The sequence below is a fragment of the Mytilus californianus genome, unplaced genomic scaffold (genome assembly GCF_021869535.1).
Source record: "Mytilus californianus isolate M0D057914Y unplaced genomic scaffold, xbMytCali1.0.p SCAF_1, whole genome shotgun sequence".
Lineage (NCBI taxonomy): Eukaryota > Metazoa > Mollusca > Bivalvia > Mytilida > Mytilidae > Mytilus > Mytilus californianus.
In genome coordinates, this window is record NW_026262581.1 from 30,035,443 (window position 1) to 30,049,771 (window position 14,329).

The 14,329-nt window shown below is 31.6% G+C and overlaps 1 protein-coding gene across 1 annotated transcript; it reads right to left on the minus strand.

Annotated features, from left to right (window-relative positions):
- Positions 1-1,369: 1,369 nt before the first annotated feature.
- LOC127701271 (sterol carrier protein 2-like) lies at positions 1,370-14,137 on the minus strand. Its single transcript, XM_052205109.1, has 5 exons — positions 14,067-14,137; positions 9,949-10,120; positions 5,244-5,471; positions 3,995-4,771; positions 1,370-2,810 (listed from the first exon to the last, which is right to left on the minus strand). Exons 2-5 carry the CDS (start codon positions 10,049-10,051, stop codon positions 2,650-2,652), a joined length of 1,269 nt encoding a protein of 422 aa, XP_052061069.1. The 5' UTR covers positions 10,052-10,120; positions 14,067-14,137; the 3' UTR covers positions 1,370-2,649.
- Positions 14,138-14,329: the final 192 nt, after the last annotated feature.

The following is a 14,329-nucleotide window of genomic DNA, read 5'->3' on the forward strand; positions in this document are numbered from 1 at the left end:
AATATGTTAAAGATGTAGTATGTGAAAAATGTAATGCCATGTAATGCATGAAATTACACAACTTTTTGCTAAAGTAATGCATTATATTACAATTACATGTAATGCACAAATTCCTGCATTACACATTACATGCAATTACTTGGAAAAATGTAATGCATTACCATGCATTACAATTACCCCATGCCCGATTGGTGTTCAGTTGTATAAGCATTAGCACATCTCATTTCCATGGAGAATATTTGGCCCCTCCCCCTCAGTCATGGTCTATTTACTTTGAAACTTTTGCTTAGTTTACGTGTATTAGTTTGTGATCAGATCAGTTTAAGATGAACTGCTAATGTTAAGTCAATGATATTTGGTATGCAAATTTTTTGGCATTTGCAAGTATCGTTTCCATGGATATTATATAGCCCGCCTTCATGGCTTCATTACACGAGAAAACAAAAACTACCTGCCAACAATTTCAAAGGAAATAATAGCAAAATATGATGTTGAATATATAGATATGTTTTTGAAAGAAAACTGTTTAACCCGCCGCATTTTTGCGCCTGTCCCAAGTCAGGAGCTTCTGGCCTTTGTTAGTCTTGTATCATTTTTAATTTTAGTTTCTTGTGTATAATTTGGAGTTAAGTATGATGTCCATTATCACTGAACTAGTATACATATTTGTTTAGGGGCCGGCTGAAGGACGCCTCCGGGTGCTGGAGTTTCTCGCTGCATTGAAGACCCATTGGTGGCCTTTGGCTGTTGTCTGCTCTATGGTCGGGTTGTTGTCTCTTTGACACATTCCCCATTTCCATTCTCAATTTTACTTTTCAGTGATAAAAAAATCTCTGTTTGAAACCTAATTTAAGGCGTCGGCAATAACTTGACTTCTTTCCAAAGAAAAAGAAGAGAAATTAAGATGATTTGTTTGTAGATATTGTGAGAGGTGTTGTAAATTTATAAACATTTTGTTTGACAAAATGTATTGCAATCAAATCTGAAGAACCTCAAATTGAGCTGTGAGCAACTGCTTATTAATGATACCCCTGCTATAAGTATTCAGTAAAAAGGAAGTTGATTTGTGTACATGTTAAAATGGAACATATAGTAATTCATGCTCACATAAACCTTTATACCAAATTTTAGGAAGCTATTATTCATAGCGTCTGAGAAAATATGAAGAAAATTTCACAGTAGGCTGTTAAGTGTAAGAATATATAAGTATTCTGGAAGCTCTGATTTTTAGTTGCTGAGAAAACGAGGAAGAAAAATTTCATCAGACAGACAGTTAAAACAGTATAAATATCCCCTCATGTATGATAATCAATTTTGCATCGCCATTTCTTTTAATTTACACGTTTAATGCTAAAAACAAACAAAAAACTTCAACTCACATTATCTGTTTATTCTCTGGAATGGCAACAATTTTACAAATCTTAGGAATACTGAATAATAAAACCTTCAATCAAAACTAAACATTGACTATTCTAATTTTTAAACAGATCATTCTGATTATGCCTAAGGTATTTAAATTATTAATTAAAACAATAATGATGATAATAACATATTGTTATAACAAATTCTACAGTAACTTGCAATTTTTAAATCAGTAACAAAAGTTGAAAGAAGGATTTGTATAGTAATTTACTATAAAAATCCTTGATTGAAAAAATGAAATATTTCACCTGCTTGAATAATTGATATTTTTTAAGGGAAACAATTGTCTCATTGGCAATCATACCTTCTTATTTTTTATCAACTCTAAAACTAAGGTGTATTCACAGGTCAAATCTGCCAAGTGCACATATTTGTGTACATTAATTTAACATATTTTTCAAATCAATAACAAATTAAAGATAAAAATACATAAAATAATTTAACAGTAAATTATAACTTTGCATTTTAAAATTTTTAGATAAAAAACAAATATATATTCATTCTTGTGTTAAAAAAATGCATAAATCCAATTATTTCAGTGAACTAATTATTTAATGAAAACTGTTATATTTAGAATGATAACTACACTTTCAATGCATATAATTTTAACACAAAATGACATGATCATTGTTGTTAATATAATAATTTAGTCTTCCATATTTTACAGCTATTCCATTAAAATGTATGTGGGAGGGTAGGAATGGACTTTCAAAATATCCCTACAACCTAGAACCATTTTTTAGATAATTTGCATAATGGTAATAGACACATACTGAAAAAAGACCCATGACCCACATTCAATAATTAAACTTCCCTTCCTACCCTCCCACATACATTTTAATGGAATAGCCCTTACTTGTATTCTGTTTATATATAGCATACAAAAAGTTATGAAATAATATTTCAATTACTGGTATATGTTTCTGTTTTAATACAAATTATGAGAAATCTGTCAAGTTCTATCTTAATATTCCTAAGCGGGTGGTCTTTATAAATCAGAAAATCACATGTATCATAATTAAAATACTATTATTAGGATAAAAATTATCACCCGTACTAGATTACCGTATATATACATTTTTGGATTCAAGTGTCAATCAAACATATTTTGATTTGTCTGTTCTTTTAAATTGTAGGATGCTGGCCCTTATATAAACCCACTGTTGTTCTACCATTTTGTCTGTTTTCAAAATTTTATGAGAGCTTGCCCCTTGGTATTGTGTTGTTCTACAATTTAGCTTGTTGGATGCCATATTTTTTATATAATGTAACAACTGCAGCTCCACCGATACCAAAGTTATGTTGTAACCCAATTTTAGCATCCTCGACTTGACGTTTACCAGCTTGCCCTCTCAACTGCCAGACTAATTCAGCACACTGGGCTAAACCTGCAAGAATAAAAAAATTGATGCTTTGACTTTATTTCTTTTATTTACTTTCAGAGTTATGGTTTGTTGACATACATGTATACCTATTGATATGATAGGCAAATATCTTTCATACTCAGTGTTCTCCCCAGGACCTTTTAGCTTCATGGTAATGTGATGCTATTGGAAATGATTTTCTTATAGATAGTGTTATGGATGTGATGCTATAATTTCTAGAAACAAGATGGTATTTCATAATTTCCGTTTTACCAGGATGATATAAGAAATTTCTGAGGAGAACACTGAATTACCGACTCAGATGCTCTGATTTCAACTATCTCTGTCTTGTGCTTTTGATACACGTTTTGGATTTCTTAAAAATCTGATGCTTCTGTTTTCTTGGTTTTGTAATAACCCTCTTGATTTGATATTTCTGATAATGTTCAGATTTGTTGCTTCATTAAACTTTCAGATATATATTTTCAAACAAAGATGACATTTAGCATTTTAAAACAATTCAATACTATAAAATTTCATGTTTGAAAATAGATTGTAAAGAAAATTTTATTTCATGTATACATTGTAGGTTCATTATAAAAATACTTACTGATGAGATGCTAGTTTAATTTACATGATAAGACATGATTACATCAAAACCTTTTAGATCTTTTAATAAAGAGGACTTCTTAGGAAAATGTTATGTACTGTTCATAAAATTATATGTAGCACTGTGAAGTATCCACTGGATGCCCTTTTGAATGTGATTGTGTTCATGGTTGCTGTCTTACTCATATACTTGTATCTAATTTTATTCATACATGTACATGTCAAAAAATTAGTTCTATAATTACTGATATTGGTCCATTTCAATGTAATAAAATTGGATCTACTAAGAGTTTTGTTATGCTATCCTAAATACATGTATGAAAACTACTATACTATTTTGTTTTAAATATGTACTACTTTCAACTATTTTCTTTTTTACCGGGCCTGATTGGGTGGTGTTACATCACAAAGTCTATCCAAATTTATTTTTGCAAAGAATTCCGCTCAAGCCGGTGCTAGGGGCTGTCTTAAACTTGCAGTGAGGGGAGAGAATTTTTTGCTCCATGTTGAAGGCCTCACTGTGACTTTGAGATGAAGAACATATGGCAGTAAAAAAATCATTACACATAAAAGTTGCTCCTTTCTTTTATGCTCCTTACCTGTAGCACCTATTGGATGACCTTTTGACTCTAGTCCTCCTGAAGGGTTGACAACCCATTTATTGTTCAAATAACACATTTCTCCACCTTGTTTATTTTTACGCCATTCACTGTTTCTAATCAACTGATAACCTGTACCTTCTTTGGCAAGTCCTAAAGCCTCATACATTAACATTTCATTACAAGAGAAACAGTCATGAACTTCAACAACATTTACGTTGTCAGGAGTGAGACCAGACTCTTGAAAACATTTCCTCGCTGCTTCTTTCGCCATTTGGTACCCTGACAAATCAATGTAACTTTTTTCAAATGATGATGGCATGTCAGTAACTAAGTGCTGTGAGACGATTTCTACAGCTTTTCTTTGTAGAGCATGACGTATGACAAAGTCTTCGCTACAAACAATAACACATGCCCCACCGTCGGCAACAGGAGCAGACATCCAAAATGTGATTGGATGACATAACATTAACTTATCTTTTATGTCGGAATGAGATATTTCTTTAGAAATACTGGCTTTAGGATTGTTTACACTTTGTTTATGATTTTTATATGAAATGTTAACTAAGTCATCAATATTGGCTTCTGGATACTTTTCCAAATACTCTCTTGCAGCATAAGCATACAATTTGACAACGTCTGATGTCATTGCATTCATTCTTGGTTGAATCAGACCAGGTTCTGCTCCAATGTTGACCATGTGATCCATGTGACGTTTGACAGGGGATTCCTTCTCTGGATATCTTTCAGAAAGTCCTTTCTCCATTTTTTCAAAGCCTGAAATATAATAATATAATTTATTACACATTTTTATACTCATAAAATGACATACATTTTTTCTTTTTTTTATATGTATTGTCAATCTGAATTTATTCTAAAATTACTTATGTACCTTGAGGTATATGATATTTATTTAAAATACATTATTCTTGATATTTAAAAGTATTTCATTTAATTAAAGGTAGGGAAGACAGAAATTTGTTCAGTATTCTAAGATAGAAAAACTTTGAAGTCTCCAAATTTCATTACAATTTGTTTTTCCATTATCTCCCTTTAACTGTATTATGAATTAGATTATTAAGTTTTATAGATCTATGCAAAAAAGAAAATGGGATAGTGTAAGAATTCTGTTTTCTAGTAAACTTGATGCGTCAGTACATAATAATTGTTACACAGGATCAGGATAATATGAAATGGAATATAATAATTAAATTATAATGAAAGTATTTAGTGCACAATGGATTAGTACCTAAAGCCATGACACAGTCCTCGATGCCACTTTGAACCATTCTCCTTGCCAACATCAGGGCACTAGAACCTGAGGAACAATTGTTATTTACATTGAACACTGGTACCCCACTCAGTCCAAGTTCATAAGCAGCTCTCTGTCCACATGTTGGTTCCCCATAACAATAACTTGCCACAACTGCTTGAATCTTAGAATATGGAATCTTTGCATCCTCTAATGCTGCTTTACCTTTAAGTAAAAAAAAAATGCAATGAATTTATTTTTGAGAACAATTTTATATAATTCTTATACGATTCGTATATCTACAAATACTTGAATCAAATTGGTCCGTTAGAAATTTTTCCTTGGTTTACACTTCAATAAACCATGTTGCCCGAAACTACTTTTGTAACCTTCACTATGATCTATTCATGTGCGATACACATGCATGGGATCCAGGGGTTCTAAGCAAATTGAGATTTAAAAAAAAAACAAATACATAACTGTCATTTCTCATGTTTCTTTTTTTAACGCACCACAAAAAGAAATAATGCATTAAAGCTTGGAAAATGTATGAAATTAAAATTTTAAAAAATTCTGTGAAATATCCAGTCATGAATGATCTTGGCGTGTTAACGTCATGGCAAAACATGACATCATACAAACATAAACTTTCAAGCTGAAGATTATTTCCTTACTATACGCTTCAAATTCGGATAATTTATTATTAAAATGAAGTTTTTGAGGTAGGTGTTATTTCATTTTAGATTCTATTGCATCAATAGAACACATATGGATTTCAGAAGGTCAAAATGGAGGCCAACTCCTCAGTTACGAAACTTACGACATGTTAATCATTGTGCATTTGGTGGTAAATAGTAGCCATTGAACAAACAAAAATGTTAATTAATAATTGCTAATGTTTTGCTTAAGAATTATAAGGATTAAACACATTTTTTCTAGAGGTTATTGATGTGTAAACTGGGTCGCTTAAATACAAAATTTACATAATGAAGGACTTTTATTCAGTTTGTGAGTTAATCGCCCCAGTTTACAAATCAATAACCTCTAGAAAAATGTGTTTAATCTTATAGTAAAATCAGAGATATAGCAAGAGGCTGTCAGAGTGACAGCAAACCAGATTTTCCTGCAGAGGTCGAACCCTGAACAGTTGAGGAAGCATGGACACAACATTTAAGCTTAAAACAGCTCTGAATTTGGATTGTGACTGAATATTTAAAAAAGTATATTATCTAATTAATAATGAAAATGATATTTGCAAATCTGAACCCCCAAACAGGATCATGTAAAAATTAAACATTAACACACACAACAAAAATAAAATACCACATAACAACTGTGACATCTACCTTCATAACACACATGACTTAAAAACAAGTTGTTTTTTAAAAAAAAAAAGACAATACGTGAACCTTAGAACTTTTTTATTCTTATTATTAATTCAACTGAATAAGAAATTATATATCAGTGTTATCTTGGCCATGTGTGTGGAGGATAATATTTTCTTTTTATTGTAAATCATTACAATTTTGGCATGTTGAGAGAAGTGTTAAATATAAAGCAAGGAGAGAAAAAAAAGATTCCCAGACGTATAATTTCTTAAAGAATAATAATAATTCAAAACATGGAGGACACATGTACCTTCTTCCAAAAATTCATAAAATTAATCTAGAAATAAGTAATGAGGCATTGCGAACTGGTCAGCTAGCAGGACACATTAATGTTCGTTACCAACCAATCATCAATAAGTGTAACTCTCCCGCGAGAGATATACTTACTTGATTTAATTATAAATATAAGAAAGAAGATGTGGTATGATTGCCAATGAGACGACTCTCCACAAGAGACCAAATGACACAGAAATTAACAACTATAGGTTACCGTACGGCCTTCAACAATGAGCAAAGCCCATACCGCATAGTCAGCAATAAAAGGCCCCGAAATGACAAATGTAAAACAATTCAAACGAGAAAACTAACGGCCTAATTTATGTACAAAAAATGGACGATAAACAAATATGTAACACATCAACAAACGACAACCATTGAATTACAGGCTCCTGACTTGGGACAGGCACATACATACAGAATGTGGCGGGGTTAAACATGTAAGCGGGATCCCAACCCTCCCCTTAACCTGGGACAGTGGTGTAACAGTACAAAATAAGAACGAACTATAAAAATCAGTTGAAAAAAGCTTAACTCATCAGATGGATACAAACAGAAATACTACACAGATCTGCATATGTCTGCCCTATTCATTAAAATCTTAGATAAGTTCCAATGGAGAGAAAACATCAAATTACACTGTCAATAGGGATGACGGTTTTATGGTCTTCACAGGCGAATTAGAGCAAGGTGAAGATTTCTTTAACCTTGCAAACGAAATTGACCATCTACTTAAGTTCTGATATGAGGTGTCGACATCTAGTATGGCCTATTTAGAGGGTGGTAAAGGGTTATTTTCGTGCAACGTTTTCGGCCTTTTTATTTCACGTGTTTCGACGTTTTATTTCTCGTTTTCTCGTGTTTGGTTCGATGTGCGTGCTTCGTGTTTTGCAATAATTATTTTCCGTGTTTCGTGTTGGTACTCTTATTTTCTCGTGCTTGTCCCGCATTTGATTAAAAAGTAAACCGGGACTAATTCAAAGTCAGCCCAAATATTGTTTTAAATTATAAACTAATTAACTGTTCCCAAGATATTTATTAATAGCCTATTGTATTATATAATAAATCGGATGCAACTAACGGATGCTAAAAGGTGACCACATGCAGGGTTGCCATGTCCATTTATAATGACTGCATGATCCCCAAAAACGGATGAGTAATAATGTTTGGTACTTTTTTCCTTAATATTTACGATTTTATTCCTTGGCTTCGTTTTTCCAGAGATTTTTTTCCGTGCAACGTTTTTGCGATTTGTTATTTCACGTGTTTCCGTGTTCAGACCCTTCCTTTTACCAGATGTTTGATACCATGGGTCGTTATAATTAAATCTTGACCATTTAACTTTCACTTGTTTATCAAACGGTACAACTGTCAACTTTGCTCAAGCCAGTAAACCCTTGCAATGCATAAAGTGTAGCTTTACAATAAATATACATGTTTGAAAAGGATCTATAGATTGTTTATCATATATCAGATAAGTGAATTAGCGATCTTCGAAAATTCTTTATTGCCAAGTTTTAAATCATCTTAGATACACAGTATGGAGGTGCTCTTAATTGCAGGAAGCTAATACAGATAAGATGAATAGGTGTTCCGAATGAACAATAATTTAGCTTCCGAATATTCCTCATAAGACTATATTTCTAACTAATAAATATGTTAAAAATAGTTATAAAGAAGTTTTTGACAAGTAATGACTAAAATTAATTGAACAAAATCCATATACTTATATTATGATTACTAGTTTATGGAAATAAGTTTGAGTTATTTCCCTTTGAACAGAAACTAATAAAGCAAAAATAGTTCTCTAAAGTTAGATTTGATCTAACCACTAAAAAATTAAATAGTTCTCTAAAATTAGATATGATGTAACACAATGTATATCTATTTTCAAATTATAATCAAATATAATTAATAGTTCCAAGTATTATTTTCTTGCATTTGTCACAAACTAATATAGATCTGCAACTTATCTATCATCTACACAATGTAATGTAATGAAATATTTCCTTTATTAAAAATAGATTATTATCTAATTAAAAGAGTTCACTTCATCCAAAAGAAATCTATATATAGCATTCAGAAAATTAGTTTATACAGAATAACAAACACACCTACCACAAAATTCTTCAAACAATTTACCAAAAAAAAGAAGAAAAAAAATCCAAAATGTCATTTATCATTAATACAATGTTTTTAAAAAATCTTTTAAAAAATGAGTTATTTCCCTTTGAACAGAAATCTAGTAATTAATAAGTATTTCATCAAAAATTGAATTCTTGGGAAAGGGCTATAACTCAACAACGAGAAAAGCTAAAATAGTGAAAATTAAACTTGACCTTCATTTAGTCACAGGAAACAACATATCTAAATTTGAAAAATTTTGTCAAAGGGTTTTCATGTTAATGAACCGACACTGTTTGGCAGCCGCCCGCCATACATCCCCAAATCAATAACCAGTTTTTACTTCGAAAATCTGGTTAAAAACTGATTTTCCATAGTTAGCCTTCGAAGTGTGACATGAATAGATGGTACTCTCTGAAATCTATAAAAACTGTCTCCTGCTTTGAAATCTTTTTCTTTTTATGATATGGGAAATAAATTTGGTCAAAATGTTTGTACGCCTCTAAATGTACTCTGAATTCAAAACGTATTGATAGGGATTTCAGAAGCAGGTGAAGATGACAGTAAAAACAAAAAAAACAAGACAGAGGCATATATAGTAATTTAGTTTATAAATGTACATTAAGAAATCCTATTAAACCAGATCAATTTCCATGAAAAATCTTAGATGTTCAGAATTTCAAATCTCTTAACTGTCTCTGTGTTAAACCTATAATAATCCATATTATTTCTTGTAAGAGACCGATTTTGGACCTTTTTTAATAGGTAAGTGTCCAAGTATCAAAAAGGACTTATCATTTTACTGTTTACTGTCTGAAAATAAACTATTTGATTGTGTTTCTGAAATATTTCTAATCCTGTACAACAAGTTTCTCTTTTAGTTGAGAAAATTTACAGTCTTCCCTTATCCATACCAGCCTCTCTTCCCATGTCATGATAGTCCCAGTTTTTGGTCAGTGGCCGTTCAAATTTTGTGGTTCCAACACCTATAACAAAAGTTCTTTTCCTTTTATCCATTATTAGAAGCTCTTGTGATGCAGTTCAATCTTTTAATATCCAGTACTCAAACCTTTGCTTACAATATAGCTGAAATAAAAATAATAAATTGTTGACACAGAGATATGTCTCGCCTGTCCACATAAAATTCAGAAAAAGACAATCTGATGGACAGCAACATTGCTTATTAATTCAAAGTCGCTGGACCATGATCTTGTGGGCAGGGCCTAGAAAAGGTACTGATAGTAAACAACTTTATACAAAATATCATTGATCTATCAAAAGTAGATCCTATCAAACTAACTCGAGCAGAAAACTTAACATTGAAAATTGCTTATTAATTCAAAGTCACTGGACCATGTCCTAGGTGCCAGGGCCTCAAAATAGTCGTCAAACTGATATGTACTGATAGTAATGCAACTTCATACAAAATATCATTGATCTATCACAAGTAGATCCTATCAAACTAACTTCAGCAGAAAAGTTAACATTGAAAATTGCTTATTAATTCAAAGTCACAGGACCATGACTTAGGGCCCAGGGCCTCAAAATAGTCGTCAAACTGATATGTACTGATAGTAATGCAACTTCATATTAAATATCAATGATCTATCACAAGTAGTTCCTATCAAACTAACTTAAGCAGAAAACTTAACAATTGTTGACGCCACCGCCGTCAAAGCCATCCCTGTGTCTCGCTTTCCACGACTTTTGTCGCAGGCAAGACAAAAATAACTTATAAAAGAATCTTGAAAAGCAGTTTATCAAAATGTTGAGCTCTATGAAATGACAAAAGTCAATACAAAACTGACCTTAAAGGTTTCCCATTGGGGCCATTCTTAAAAATAGATTTTGATCTTTCTGGATAACTGTCATGCAATACCTTGTCCAAATCAAGGACATTTTTAAATTTTACTAAGTTATATGCAAGTGTGTATATATGCATTCTAATCTTAATTTGATATAGGCCATGGTGAATTTAAAAAAAACATATAAGTAAAATAAATTAATCAATCAATTGAAAGTCATGATTCTTTTTATTTGGGGCAAACAAAGTAAAAGTGGATGTGATTGGTAGACTAGTATATCCAATTATTATCCCTTTTCTTGGGTGCCTTATTCAGGGGGAGATAATACCGGTAACTGAAAATTAGTGCTAATCAACTAATTCAGATGTGATAATAAACTGGATATTACTGCTTCTTTAATTCTATATGCATTTAAACTGGTTCTGAACAGTTTTGATGAATTTTAATAAACCACACATTGATTCAATTTGTCTTGTGTAATTTCCAGTCATATCCAATTATTACATTGCACTCTTTCCTTTAAAACAATATACAGTAACAGATCTTACTACTTTACCCCATTGACTACACTATTTATCCACTCTCCATAGTTAAAATTAAAAAAAAAATTAAATGCTTGATATACTTTGCATTTAAACGCTTTAAAATTTTACTATCAACTGGTTAAATATTTCAATCAAGGGATGGTGTTGTAGAATCTTTTAAAATCAACCAATTTAGAAGAAGATAATAAATTGGATATTACTACAAATCAAATAATTCAGGGGGAGATAATAACACAAAATTTTTGCAAATCAACCAATTAAGAATTTTACTATACTGGATGGCATTACTGCAAATCAACCATTTCAAGGGGAAATAATAAACTGGATATAACTGCAAATCAACCAATTCTGAAGGAGATAATTAGCAGGGTATTAGAGCTAGTCAACAAAATCTGGGGGAGATAACAACTGGATATTACTGCAAATCAACCAATTTAGGGAGAGATTGATAATAAGCTGAGTATACTGAAAATCAACCAAATCAGGGGGAGACAATAAATAGATATTCCTACAAATCAACCAATTCAGGGGGAGATAATAAGCTGAGTATACTGAAAATCAACCAAATCAGGGGAGACAATAAATAGATATTCCTGCAAATCAACCAATTCAGGGGGAGATAATAAGCTGAATATACTGAAAATCAACCAAATCAGGGGCCAATAATAACTGGATATTCATGCAAATCAACCAATTCAGGGGGAGATAATAAGCTGGGTATTAATGCAAGTCAACAAAATCAGAGGGATATACTAACTGGATATTCCAACAAATCAATCAATTCAGAGTGAGTAAATAAACTGGATATTTATGCAAATCAACACTTTAACAATTAAATCATGAGAATTTTTTCAAATTTCTTTAAAAATTAAACATAAAAATTCTTCAACCAGCCCAGGCATTTGCATTTCCAGGAATATGGCAAAAACAACAGTTGTTGCATGTGAGGCATGAGCACCTGCTCGTACATGTATTGCCAATGTTCATGGTAGTTTGAAAAACATAAATCTATTTTTTGTGTTAACTGTTTATATATTTATATAGGTATACATACTGTAGTACTTATTTTTCGTTTATTGTTTTGTACGTAAATCAGGCCTTTAGTTTTCTCATTTGAATTGTTTTACATTGATCATTTGGGGCCTATTATAGCTTGCTATGCTGCATGGGTTTTGCTCATTGTTAAGGCCATATGGTGACCTACAGTTGCTAACCTTCTACATTATTTGGTATCTGGTGGAGAGTTTTCTCATTGGTAATCATACCACATCATCTTTTTTTTTTATATGTACACCTAATTTTATGGATTTATAGATAACCAGTCCAACACTGGTCTCTGCTTTTGATTCATCCTTTATTTCTGTATTCTTTAATTCTTTAGACCATTTTTCTCTATTCGTTTTTTGTTTTGCCCCTTATTCTCTATTCTTGATACTTAAGCATGCACCCCATTTTTCTCTATTCTTTATTTTGTTTGCATATTTTTCTGCACTTTTTGCACATTATTCTCTATTCTATTAACCCCATCCAAACCCTATTTTAGCATTGTTGCTGTTTTATCATGTTATCTTTCATTTATAAAACTTCAGCTTCATCTTTATCCGTGTTCAAAAAAAAACAAGAAAAAAAAAACAGATGGGCCCTAGCACAGGAATCCCCCCTGCTTGCTGACTTATTGTGAAATGTCATCTGCAATTCCTTGATCAGACGGGTCAATCAGAATGAAACACACATACGATATGCAAGTCATCATTATACACAAATGTACCAAAAGTCAGCTGCAGATCTGCTTGGGCCAAGATATTTTAAACAAAAAGGTTTGTACAGGGGTACAATTTTCATTGAAATTTTATAGTCCAATCAGAGCCATAATCTTCCAAAGGTTGGTCAAAACAACTTAATTTGTAAGTCAATCATCATTTAAACACTATATATTGACTAATGGTCCAAAGTGAAAGTTCAGCTTCAGCAGAATCATCTTCTCTGCCTTTGTTTTGTGTAGTGTTGGTTTGACATCCTGTAGGATTATGATAGGATGCGGGCCAGTAATTTCTATCGTCCTGTGAGTCTGTTCATTTAATGTACTGTTAACAAAATCACATCGTCTTATCTGACGAATGAAATTACTAAACTTGGGGTATGTTACTCTCTGATGGAATATTTTTTTGCATCCTGTACTCAGCTGTTTTTTTAATATGTAACAAGGACGTAATATTGTTAGTTATACGTCCTTGTTGCTGTTTTATCATGTTATCTTTCATTTATTAAACATAAGCTTCATCTTTATGTGTTCAAAAAAAAAACAAGAAAAAAAAAACAGATGTGGCCCTAGCACGGCACATAGTCATCAATATTATGATGGAGTGCGGAAACTGAAAGAAGAAGGATGTCCGAATTGTCATTACCTCTTTTTCTTTTGTTTTTTTAGGGACCTCAGGAAATGCAAGGAAGATGTCAAAGCAAAAAAATAAAATATGCTTTCAAGACGTCTTTTTACCCTACTCTTACTCTTTCTTACTTGGTTAGCAAACAAAAAGTTACAAATTTTTAGCCATCTGATGATTTCAATTTTGACATGTTTGATATCCAAATCTTGTGTGTCATTTTCTAATTTGAGTGGAAAACTTTTCTTTCGAATAAAGAATAGTCTAAAAAGATATGCCCATATCATTAAAATTATACCTTCACATAATAAATTATGCTTTTTGTAGACAGAGGTGGACTTTCAACTTTTGTTGTTAACGGTAAATAGAAATTCAGAATTAATTTTTAATAAAAACGAACTTTATAAGCTTAAAACTATTCTTTAATAAAACCTTATTAAAATGTTTGTTTCTCCTTACTCTCATATTAATTTTAAGAATAGTTACCAAATATCTTAAATTTAAAAAAATGTATTTCATAGCAAATAATATTGTGGATTCTTTAAATTCTTTTTTTTTTGT